Source organism: Homarus americanus, unplaced genomic scaffold (assembly GCF_018991925.1).
Source record: "Homarus americanus isolate GMGI-L3 unplaced genomic scaffold, GMGI_Hamer_2.0 scaffold40856, whole genome shotgun sequence".
Taxonomy (NCBI): Eukaryota; Metazoa; Arthropoda; class Malacostraca; order Decapoda; family Nephropidae; genus Homarus; species Homarus americanus.
The window spans coordinates 4,923,368-4,935,839 of record NW_024734615.1 but is presented as its reverse complement, the minus strand read 5'-3'; the positions used below and the strand labels follow the sequence as shown (position 1 = coordinate 4,935,839).

Genomic DNA, 12,472 nt, shown 5'->3' with positions numbered 1-12,472 from the left:
TCTACCCACTCCAAACAACCAATGTAAATGTCCTTGCTGTGTCCCAAACTCAAAAATACCAATTAGAGCCTTTTTAAATTTCCATACTTTTGGTCAGCAAAACCACTATGGCAAATGTTCACTTGCAATATTGATTTTGTTTGATATGAGAGCGAACAAATGCTCTCTTTATTGCCTTTATCTTAACATTTTTCATATGGTATCCTCACATGTTTTATAAATGTAGTATCTGAATAGCTATTATAATGTGCCTTCCAATTTGGTAATGCCTCTAAGATGATGACTTAGAAAAACCGTCCATTAATACTCTAAATAAACATCAAAATTATATCATAAAAATACTCTTTGCTTTTCATTTGTGCAAATAACTTCATTTGCAAAATGAGTAAAATATCAATAAATGAATAAGAGAAAATTAATACTGGACTGTAATTACTTCAGTATTTATATATTTATATAAAAGATATAAGACACTTATAAAAAGAATATAACCTACATTCTCGCGCCGCTTACCCAACATGGCGGAAGGTTTGAATCCAAAAATGGCGCGGCGCGAGAAGACTGCCAGCCGCTCTCCGCGTAAAAGGGTACACGCACCGCGTAAAGTGAGCATTCCGTGTTCGGCAGGGTACCGCGTAAACGTGGAAACGCGTAAAGTGAAACCGCGTAAAGCGGGGTTTTACTGTACTGTATTTTAGCTTTCATGTTTATTCAAGACATCTTCAGGTCCTCAGACCCACTAATCCCTCGCCCGACAATGGGTGATCTGACATTGTATCAGGTCAGTAATATGAGACCACTAATACCCCACTCCATCCTACCTCTACCTGACATTGTGTCAGGTCAGTTACACGAGACCCACTGATCCCCCACAGCTCCAAGGGAGTGGAAAATACCAGTCTTTGCTGTAACACACAGCTTCATTCACGACCATATCATATAGATTTTTAGTTTAGATTCTTGGGAAAACTCCCCAGCACGCAGAAATATTCTGAGGATGTGGGTTAATGTTTGTCTGTGCAAGAAGCAAGGTTTAGACACTCGGAAAGTTTTTTCCAGTACAGTAACCATAAATATTTCCGGGAATGGGGGATTTTTCCGGGTTTGAGAAAGTCGTCTGGTTAGCCAGAAATCTCTCATCCCCCGGAAGTGCTCTGCACCAATTGTTCCAGCTAATGGGGATATCACTGTACAGTATATGTATACAGTTTGACCCCCTACTTTTTGCATTTAAATTTGACCATAAAAACTCAAATTGTACTCGAGTATATACAGTATAGTCTGCATTTACGCGGTCAATTAAACCCGTGGAGGTCCGCGTAAAACGAGAAACGCGTAAACGAAATAACAGAACATATGGGATTAATTGAAATAGAGACTGGGCCGATTCCCAAACTCCACTTTTTCCGACACAATACGTACCATGTAGTAAAAATAACGTTAGTAGAAAAGATGGGTCGGCACATGTGGATGGCGGCTGGTTTCGAGGCAGAGGGCAGATTAGTTGCCCTCCGGTGAATCACTTTAGATACTCGCAGAGGTTTGCAGGGCCTCCCAGACAAACCCCTCAAAGTCCATATCCTCACTGTCACTATCACTGACTTGGGCTGGCTGTGGTTGTGGTGGGTTGCGGACGAAGAAGTCCTTAATACTACGTTGACGACTAGCATTGATGTTGTCGAGATAGCTCTGGATATACGGCTCCACAACTTTCGTCAGATGGTTATTAGACTCTTCATACCGATGCTTGTCTGGGTCGTTGTCAAGGATGAGCTTAATTTTCTCCCCCAACTTGATGATTTCCTTCACACAATCATGGCTTGGTCCAGGTAATTCAAGGTTTTTTTTGGGTGGTGGGGGTCCAGCGGAAGCCATTGTGAGGGGAGTAGCGGGCACAAGAGAGAACTGTATACGCGGACTGAGAACAATGAGACTGGCCCGGCTAAGTCAGTGACTTCTACCCTCTGGTGGCAGGGCACGTCATGTTACATTAGACCAATCACAGCTAGCGGCGGAGGGAATGCGTGGGTGGTAAGGGTGCGTGGCCCAATCACAGTCCGATACGTCATATGACATCAGCGATAACATAAGAGCGGCCTAATGCGCACCCCTCACCACGCCGCTTCCCGCGTATGGTCAAGAATGGACCGCGTGAGTAAAAAATGGCGCGGCGGTCTGGACCTCTCCGGCCGCTCGCCGCGTAAATGATGAAATTTACCTCGTAATTAAAACATTTCATTCTGGCAAGGCACCGCATAAATGACCAAACGCGTAAACAAAAACCGCGTAAATCCAGACTATACTGTACAGAAATATTTCATATGGCTTAATACCAGACAATTTTATTCAGTACAGAGACCTCTCGTACCAAGGGGGATTAAAAAAAAAAAAAGAGTAAAAATAACCTATACTGTTTTGTGAATCTAGGAAAGATACACGATGAGAGAGATTTGGAGGCACTGTGGGTGGTTATGAGGATTTGTTTAAGAAATATATCTAATTTGATAGCACTTTCAGAACAATAGCTGACAACATGTTTTCATCTGCATCCAAGTCTAACATGAATCTAAATATAAAAGATAAATACACAGGCATGTTAAAAAAAATTCTAAACATTTAATTGTAGGTAGAGTATCACTGTATTCAAAATTAAATACTATGTGAAAATCCATTTTACAACACTCTTTCCTAACCACAAATGCCTCTGTATTAACAATGTGTGAATTTAACTTTACCTTAAAAATGTGTTGTTTTCATCTCTCCATGAGAATGAATATGGACTGAGTCATCGGGGTCAGGGAGGCACCAGTGCACCCACTTGTGAACCAAGTTCTTCTTAATAGGTCGTCCCCCATTTCCTCCTATCATGGAAACAAAGAGTAGTTAGTAACAAAATTCTGATCATGCAGCACTTTAAAGGATAAGAGAGGGAATGCTTGTATTATCTGGTCATCCATATACAATGCTGCTGTCTGGAAGCAGTCCCAACAGAATTTTAGTTTTTTCTCTGAACTCTTGCTTCCCTTTCATTAACATTTCCATACCAAATAGGCAAACTTTGGCAGCTCTTGTCCAACTCCCCTTTCCCTACCCTCTTCTTATACAGATGGCAAGGGGCGACCTAATTGAGGTGTATAAGCATCTCAAGGGGTACTACTCAGTTGAGTGTCCTTACTTGGAGTTAACGGACGCTTGCCCCACAAAGGGTCACAGCTCAAGATTGAAAAAGCCGCAAGTCCAGAAAACTGTGAGGGCAAACTTTTGTGGAGTGAGAGTTGTGAACTCTTGGAACAATCTACCAGAAAGTGTTGTGACGGCACCGAGTGTGAGCTCTTTCAAGACCAGACTTGACCAACACTGGAGCAGGTTCAGGTACATTCGGGAGATGGTGCATGCCCAGTACTTACCAACAGTGCGTAACTGAGAAGTGACCGATTGCCCAAGAGGCTATTGAGCCGATCAGTAGTGAAGAGGATAAAAGTAAGTAAAATTCAGTGTACTGTACTCAATTCTTTGCATCCTATTCACCCCACATATTCCTCTAAAGTTTATCATTTCTGTTACATCTTGCATCCAGTCCACACTCACATTGTAAGGTAAGATAAACCTGGGTAATTTAGTTTTTAAATTAAACTAATAAAATCCCTGCTAGCCGCAATAATTGGTGCAGAGCGATTCCTACAGGTTTGAGGGATTTCTGGGTGACACAACAAATCTATCCTAACCTAGCTATGCATATCACACGTACAGACACAGAGCTATATTTAGTTACGAAAACACCTCTGTACAGATAAACCTTGAGATACAATGAGGTTATGTTCCTGAAAAGCAATCGCAAGGTGAATGGATGAGTTGACGGTCGGAATTTTTTCGTAAGATGGCAGGTCAATGGGTAAAGAAAACGCTTAAATTCACTATGGTAATGATATTTTTAAATAAATTGAGCCCAAAAGTGTAAAAAAAATAAGGATTAAAGTTGCTAAAAAGTCACATGACTGCGAAAAGCTCTGTGATTGGTTGTGACGTCACATACTAGTGCGAGCCGCAGACCGGGAATCAGCCAGCTGTGGAATATGTGTTGCTACCTACATAAATACAGGACTTGTGGCCATATACAATGTTCAAGCAAAGGACAAAGTGTCGTTGGTGCTTCGTGCCAATGTGCAAGAGTACAGACAATTCCTCACCAGGCAAGAATATTCAACACAGTACCGAAAAATAAAAAAGAGATGGTGGCTTGCTGCTCTACGGCACTTCCCCATGTCAGTATACTGCATCAACTGTTGTGAAGATCATTTTGATATGAGTATTAAGTTGATATATACAGTAAGTCCTCACTTAATGTTGGGGTTACGTTCCTGAAAAAGCGACGTTGTACGAAACAACATTAAGTGGATCAATTTTACCTGTGTGAAATAGATAAAATATGGGAATTATGTTCCTGAGCCTCCCTTTGCCCCACAAAATACATTACATATACATAAATTCAAAACTCCTTGTGTGATGTTTGGTGAAGTGCTTGTATGCATTACTATAAAGTCACATTCATTGAGATTTTATAAGAGAAAAACTCAAAACCCCTCTACATGACAGATAAATAAATACAGTACCACAAGGTAACCTTGGTTGGCTGGTGCCAGCTGTCATAATACAACACCTCCCCCTCCTCATTTCCAGCAAGATTGAAGGTGGTTTAGGCTTATCTTTTTTATCTTATAAAATGGCACAGATTAAAGTTAGCAGATTATAAATTGCATTGCTGGAATTCTTGTAAGACAGCGAGTAATATGAATACAGGGCTGCCTCACTTATCGTAAAGGCTACTGGCATGAAACTCGTTGCAAATATCAAAATTGCGAATAGCGGGGCAATGGTTGCCCCGTTTATTCGCAAATTCTTACGAGCAAAAATTTTGAACCGCGCGCCTCAACCGTAGCGTAGGACAGTGTGTGTACATGTGTACGCATTCCTCCGCCATATGCTCCCGCTCACCTCAGTCTCACACGTGCTGGTGTGTGTTTTGTGTGATCTCGCAGTTGTGTTTTGTGTGATCTTGCAATGCCTAAACGACCAGCTACTAAAACTGCCAGCAATGTTGCTAAGAGATCACGTGTGGCAGTTACGTTGGCCGTGAAATTGGATATTGTAAAAAGACATGAACACGGAGAAGGAACGTCAGAGATTGGGCGTGTGCACGGCTTGGCTCCCTCTACAGTGCATTCTATAGTTAAAAGCACCGACAAGATCAAGGAGATGGCCGGGTCTGCAACACCAGTGACGGCTATGAAGGTGACAAGGTTCTGTGATGCTGAGATGGAGAGTATGGAGTGGATGTTGAGCACGTGGATTGACGACCAGACCCAACGCCTTAAAACACCTTTATCGCAATGCATGATTCAACAGAAGGCAAGATCGCTGTGGAAAGATATAACTAAAGATAGATCCAACGTACCTGAGTTCAGTGCCAGCCGTGGATGGTTTGATAGATTTAGGAAACGTATATCAATCCACAACCTAAAATACAAGGAGAATCAGCTGGCGCCGACCATGAAGCAGCTGAGAAGTTCCCACCATTTCTCGCAACCACAATTAAGGAGGGTGGGTACAGTCCTAAGCAAGTCTTCAACTTGGAAGAGACCGGACTCTTCTGGAAGAAAATGCCTTCACGGACCTACATATCTAAGGAGGAAAAGACCGCACCGGGATTCAAAGTTGCCAAGGACCGCCTCAATCTATTAATTGGTGGAAATGCTGAGGGTGACCTGAAGTTAAAGCCTCTCCTTGTGTACCGGTCTGAAACACCCCATGTTCTGAGGGGGGTTGTGAAGGGACAACTTCTTGTCGTCTGGCGTTCAAACCGTAAGGCATGGGTGACAGGGTCTGTGATGCATGACTACATGTTCAACTATGTGTCCGGTTGCATTAGTCGCTATAATAAGGAAAATAATTTTGATGATAAAGCTCTGATGGTGATCGACAACGCACCAGGTCATCCTCCATCTATGGTTGACTGGTGTAGGAACATTAAAGTTGTGTTTTTGCCTCCCAACACCACGGCTTTGCTGCAACCCAAGGACCAGGGCGTCATCTCTACATTCAAGGCGCTCTACACTCAGCGTATCATGGAGCAGCTGATTGAGGGGACCGATGGAGAAGGGAACCTACAATCCGGATGTTTTGGAAAAACACTATAACATCAGGAAAGTCATAAAAAAACATCAGTGATTCATGGGAGGCAATAACACAACAGAACATGAACAGTGTGTGGCGTAAGCTGTGGCCCGAGTGTGTGCACAACTTCGTTGATTTCCCTTCAGTACCTGCAATAAGGAAGACTATTGTGACTCTTGCAAAGAAGGCTGGATTCAATGAAGTGGATGACGCTGTTGTAGAAGACCTCCTCGACTCTCACAATGAAGAGCTTACCAATGAAGACCTGATAGAACTGGAGAGGCTTCAGCAGGAAGAAATGCCACTTGCAACGGAAGAAGATGCAGATGAAACTCCAACACAACTCCTCACTGTACGGAACCTAAGGAAGCTGATTTCTTCATTTGAAATGGTGATGGATATGGCATTAGAAATGGACCCTATGTTGACCGAAGTTGCAATATCATCCGCAATGTCAAGAAAGAGATACGAGCATACTACGAGGTGCTTGAGGAGAAGAGGAAGAATGCACAACAAATGACTTGATGCATTTATCACAGCCAAACCTTTAACCCCCAGTGCACCAACCACCCCTTGTACACATCCAAACAGAACACAGCTTTTAGGCAGCTGGTCAAGACCAGTGTAAAACCACAGCCTTCAACAAGTGAACCACAGCCTTCAACAAGTGATCCACAGCCTTCAACCAGTGGAGAACAACAGCTTTCAGTGCAAATTGACAGCAATAATGAGAGTGAGGTGGCTGACGACCCTGGCAGTGATGATGAGAGTGAGGTGGCTGACGACCCTGGCTTGATGATGAGAGTGAGGTGGCTGACGACCCTGGCAGTGATGATGAGAGTGAGGTGGCTGACGACCCTGGCAGTGATGATGAGAGTGAGGTGGCTGACGACCCTGGCAGTGATGATGAGAGTGAGGTGGCAGACGACCTTGGCAGTGATGATGAGAGTGAGGTGGCTGACGACCTTGGCAGTGATGATGAGAGTGAGGTGGCTGACGACCCTGGCAGTGATGATGAGAGTGAGGTGGCTGACGACCCTGGTAGTGAGGAGAGTGAGGTGGCTAACGACCCTGGCAGTGATGATGAGAGTGAGGTGGCTGACGACCCTGGCTGAGGTGGCTGACGACCCTGGCAGTGATGATGAGAGTGAGGTGGCTGACGACCCTGGCAGTGATGATGAGAGGAGGTGGCTGACGACCCTGGCAGTGATGATGAGAGTGAGGTGGCTGACGACCCTGGCAGTGATGATGAGAGGAGGTGGCTGACGACCTGGCAGTGATGATGAGAGTGAGGTGATGCAGTGAGGTGGCTGAGATGATGATGGCTGACGACCCTGGCAGTGATGATGAGGTGAGGTGGCTGACGACCCTGGCAGTGATGACGACCCTGGCAGTGATGATGAGTGAGGTGGCTGACGACCCTGGCTGACGACCCTGGCAGTGATGATGAGAGGAGGTGGCTGACGACCCTGGCAGTGAGGAGAGTAAGGTTTTTTACGGAATTAGCCAACCGGGCACAGGTCAAACGACCCACAACGGAGCCTGGGGCGAAAAAAAACGGAAAGAAATTTAAAATATAGAAAAAAAGGTTATACTGTATTAATCTACACCACAAAGATGCCGGAAAACCAGCTTTTTAAAGTGAGACAGATTGTAAGAGCATGGAAACACAGAAGAAGGCAGAGCATTCCACAGTTTGGCTGTGTGAGAAAAGAAGGAGGTACTATAACGGGTTATTCTCGTGTGACCGACCCCAGCCTCCTCTCACCCCAATAAACCTTCACCCTCTCCACTAATGCCAACTTCAGCAAGCAAGGAACACAGGACATCAGAGGTAAATTAACAATCTACGTTTAAAACCTACCTCACACACCTACGTACATAAACATTCAAACACTCACTCGCTATGAAGGGCCGTGACTATGGCACAGCCTACCATCCCAACTGCTGTCCAATGTCACATCTTTATGCAACAAGGTGGAGGAGGTCAGTGTTACAGCGAAGTCAGTTGGTGCAGGTATTGTGGCAATTACCGAGGCATGGCAAATTGTTCCTGAGATCTGTGCTATAGAAAACTATGAGTTATTTCACCACCTTAGAAAGGACAGGAGAGGTAGTGGTGTAGTTTTGTACTGTCGCAGTGACCTCAAACCATCATCCCTAGGTGTTAATGTACCTGAAGATGTAGAAGCCTTGTGGGTTCAGGTCACTCCCACCTCCCACCCTCGCCCGCTTGCCTCCCTCACTGTCTGTGTCTGCTATCATCCCCCCCGCGCAAAAACCGTCAATGTACTGGTTACTCATATAATAGACACTGCTGACTCCCCGAGATCCAGATTTCCATGTGCTAAACTAGTGATATGCGGTGACTTCAATGAGTTAGACATCAGTGACATCACCCAACACCTCCACCTTACACAAATAGTAGACTTTTCCACACATGGCAATGCCACCCTTGACCTCATTATGACTGATCTCGGTAACCACTACCTTCCCCCCCAGCCGCTGCCTCCCATGGGACGCAGCCCCCACTTGTCCCTGCTGTGGTCACCTACCCCAACCTTCTCACCACCGCCAGTTGCCACCAGAACTTACCGACCCACCCCAGACTCTGCTATGCGGCGTTTTGGACAATGGATAACCCGGTATCCCTGGACTGAAGTGATCACGGTAGACGATGTGCAGAACAAGTGGGATAATTACCTGGACACTATCACCAAAGCCTACCACCACTTCTTTCCAGCCAAAACACTGAGGATCCACCCCGATGATGTCCTGTGGATTACACCCCGTATAAAAAGACTTATTGAGCAGCGCAACAAGGCATACTACACCAACAACCGCCTGTACAAAAGTTTACGTAACCAGGTCATCAGGGAAATCAAGTCTGCCAAGAAGACTTATTATCCCAGGAAAGTGCACGGCCTCAAGGAAGTCGGCATCGGTCAGTGGTACTCCAAGGTAAAAGATCTCTGTGGTCTCAACCGTCAGTCTCCCACACTTCCTTTCATCTCACATTTACCTAGTGAGGAGGCAGCTGAGATAATTAACAACCACTTTGCTACCATATGTCATACCTTACCCAGTCTTGACCTCACTCTCCTCCCAGCTTACTTACCTTCCCCCTCCCCCCCTCCCAGTGTCCAACCATATGAAATCGCCAACAAACTCCTGAAATTTAAATCCAAACGCTCCACAACCAGAATTGACCTCCCAATCAAAATATACAAGGAGTTTGCAATCGAACTTGCCACCCCCCTCTGTTCTATTATTAATGCATCCCTCAGACAAAGCAAATGCCCTAATGAATGGAAAACCGCATTTGTCACCCCCATCCCCAAGGTCACCACCCCACAGTCCCCTAACGACCTCAGGCCAGTTGCCATTACCCCCATACCCAGTATACTTTGTGAGGACTTTGTTTTTGAGTGGGCATTTGCCAGTATCTATCAGTCAATTGATCCACAGCAATTTGGCAATATGAGGACCTCCTCTACATCACACTGCTTGGTGAGCTTTCTGGATTTTCTGCACAAAAACTTGCAGAAACGTAAGACATCACTGGCCGTTGCCCTTGTGGACTTCAGGAAGGCCTTTGCCTTTGTTGATCACTGCACTGCTATCAACAAGGCTATTGCACTAGGGCTGCCCACCAACCTGGTCTCATGGCTCACTGATTTCTTGAGTGGACGCCGCCAAGCAGTGAGGTATCAGGGCTTGGTCTCTACATTCCAACACCTCACCTGCGGTGTTCCCCAGGGGACCAAGATGGGACCACAGGGCTTCCTCATCCTGATCAACGACGCTCTATCGGACACTGCTCACAGGTGGAAGTACGTGGATGACTGCACTGTGGGGGTTTCAGTGGACAACACCGCACCAGACTACTCATCGCTCCAAGGCACCCTGGACAGGCTACAGGCATGGACTACGGAGAACAAGGTCACCATCAACCACACCAAAACCGTAGTCATGCACATCAATACCGCCACCACTCCAGTGCAAGCCCCAGCAGTCACAGTGGGTGCCCATCCTCTCCAGCTGGTGCAGTCTGCCAAACTCCTGGGTGTTACTATAGACAACAAACTTGACTGGAAGGCCCATGTAAATAACACAGTCAAGGCAGCCTCGTACCGTCTCTACATGCTACGAAGATTTAGGTCACTTGGGACACCCACGCCAGAGCTGAGGACCATCTACAACGCCTTTATTCTCCCCAAACTAACGTATGCGTCACCAGCCTGGTCGTCTTCTCTCAACTCCACCCAACAACGTCAGCTAGAGAAGGTACAAAAAAGGGCCTGCAAAATCATGCTCGGCGCAGAATACTCCGGCTACACCAACGCTCTCTCCACCCTGGAAATGCCATCCCTCAGTGACCTCCATCACCAAGCACTGGAAAGGTTTGGCCATGGACTACTGCACCACCCTCGCCATCGCCACCTCCTGCCACCTGCAGCCCCCCACCCTACTCGCGCAGTCCGCCACTACAACAAAATTCAGCCCATAAGAGCCCGCACCGATAGATATAAGAACAGCACCATCCCATCTATTGTTAAAATAATAAACAACTCCTAATTTATGTACTGCACAGCCCTGTAAATGTATTCAATGCATATTATATCATTATGTCTAAATTAAATGTAAGTCTGTATATTTTCAGCCACCGGCTGCAACTCCATTAATAAACCGTTTATTATTATTATTATTATTAATATTACATGTAATGTATACTGTACTGTACTTGTAAATATATACGCCTAATAAACTCAAAGTGTTTGTTATTGATGTTTATTTGATATTATGCCCTTGTTTCTTTATTTATTTTATGTTCTAAATGTATTGAGTAAAACATGTTTTAAAATCAGACGGCCGTGACCACCGCGATGCCCGTATCCCCCCGATTCACATTATTTCTTATGGGTGAAATTGTTCCGCTATTCGCAATTTCGATATTCACAATGAGTATCACGCCCGTAACCTTTGCGAGAAGTGAGGCAGCCCAATATAATGAAATGCTCTTAATTTATAACCATCGTTAAAGCAGAATATCATATCTCAGGATATCGTATCTCAAGATTTAACTATACACATACAAGATATTGTAAACAAATAAAATAATTTATATGTACAGGTATCTGTCGTTTAGTAATAGTTGACATAAGTTATATTTCGGTTTTGCAAGGGAAGTCATAAAAATGGGAATTCTGTGCTCCAAGTGGGCATCCATACTGTCACTTACTACCCCTACTGTAGAAGGTTTAGGGCATAGATTAATTTCTGCTAAGGTAAGGGACACCATGTTTAGGGCATATATCTAAAATATATGTCCTTGAAAATTTTAAAGTTCCAGCTAATCTTGTACAGTAAATAGTGTATATACAGGTATATGTAATTTGCCATTATTTTAGGGTTCAGTATCAACACAACATGGTGTCATGCTGGGATGGTGACACAGCGTAAATGTGGTAAAATTGTACTGTATAAATTTGTGCCTTACCCGATAGTACTGTACAGAAAGTCCTCGCTTAACGTCATCCCGCTTAATGTTGTTTCGGTACTACATCGCTAAACTTTAGATACCCAAAAATTACTTAACATCCCGGTGACTTGGTACAACGTCTTTTGCATCGTCACGGACTACTTTTTACAGAGCATCACCCTCTCTCATCTGGCCGCGTTATGCTCTCTCGGCACGGCGCGCTACCCTCACTCGCGGAATGTCACAGTCCCCCCAAAAGACACCAAGCTAGTCTTTGTTACGACTTCATATCATTAGTGTGTGCCTAAGTGCTTTTGCTCTAAAACTGTACTCTAACCATTCAAAATGGCTTCCAAGCGCCCATCAAGTGCTACTGATGCTAGTGTAGTGAAAAGGCAACGTAAGCTCATTACCCTTGCTACAAAAATGAATGTATTAACCCGCTTTGAAAAAGGGGAACGTGCTAAGGACATAGCCACTGCGCTAGGTTTAACCCCCACAACTGTGCGTACTATTCAGACCAACTCTGACAAAATTAAGGTTAGTGCTGGAAGTGGTTCTTCTCTGAGTGCAACTAAGACAACTCGTACTAGAAGCACTGTGATGGAAAAGGTGGAAAAGATGCTGGCAATGTGGATGAAGGACCAAAATCAACGCAATGCCCCTGTGAGCCTTATGGTTATCCAGCATTAGGCCAGATCCTTGTTTGACAAAATGAAGGAAACCGAGGGTGAATGATCGAAGGAGGAGACCTTTACGGCCAGCCGAAGCTGGTTTCAACAATTTAAGCGTTGATACAACATCCACAATATCAAAATG

General features: G+C 44.8%; 1 protein-coding gene across 4 annotated transcripts in view; it reads right to left on the bottom strand.

Annotated features, from left to right (window-relative positions):
- Positions 1-2,702: 2,702 nt before the first annotated feature.
- Positions 2,703-12,472, bottom strand: part of LOC121870388 (sodium-dependent multivitamin transporter-like) — a 60,828-nt gene continuing 51,058 nt past the window's right edge. For all 4 annotated transcript variants that reach the window (XM_042372207.1, XM_042372210.1, XM_042372206.1 and 1 more), the window contains one exon: positions 2,703-2,861. In XM_042372207.1, coding sequence (XP_042228141.1) covers positions 2,754-2,861 — 108 coding nt within the window. In that variant the 3' untranslated portion in view covers positions 2,703-2,753. The remainder of the gene's footprint in view (positions 2,862-12,472) is intronic.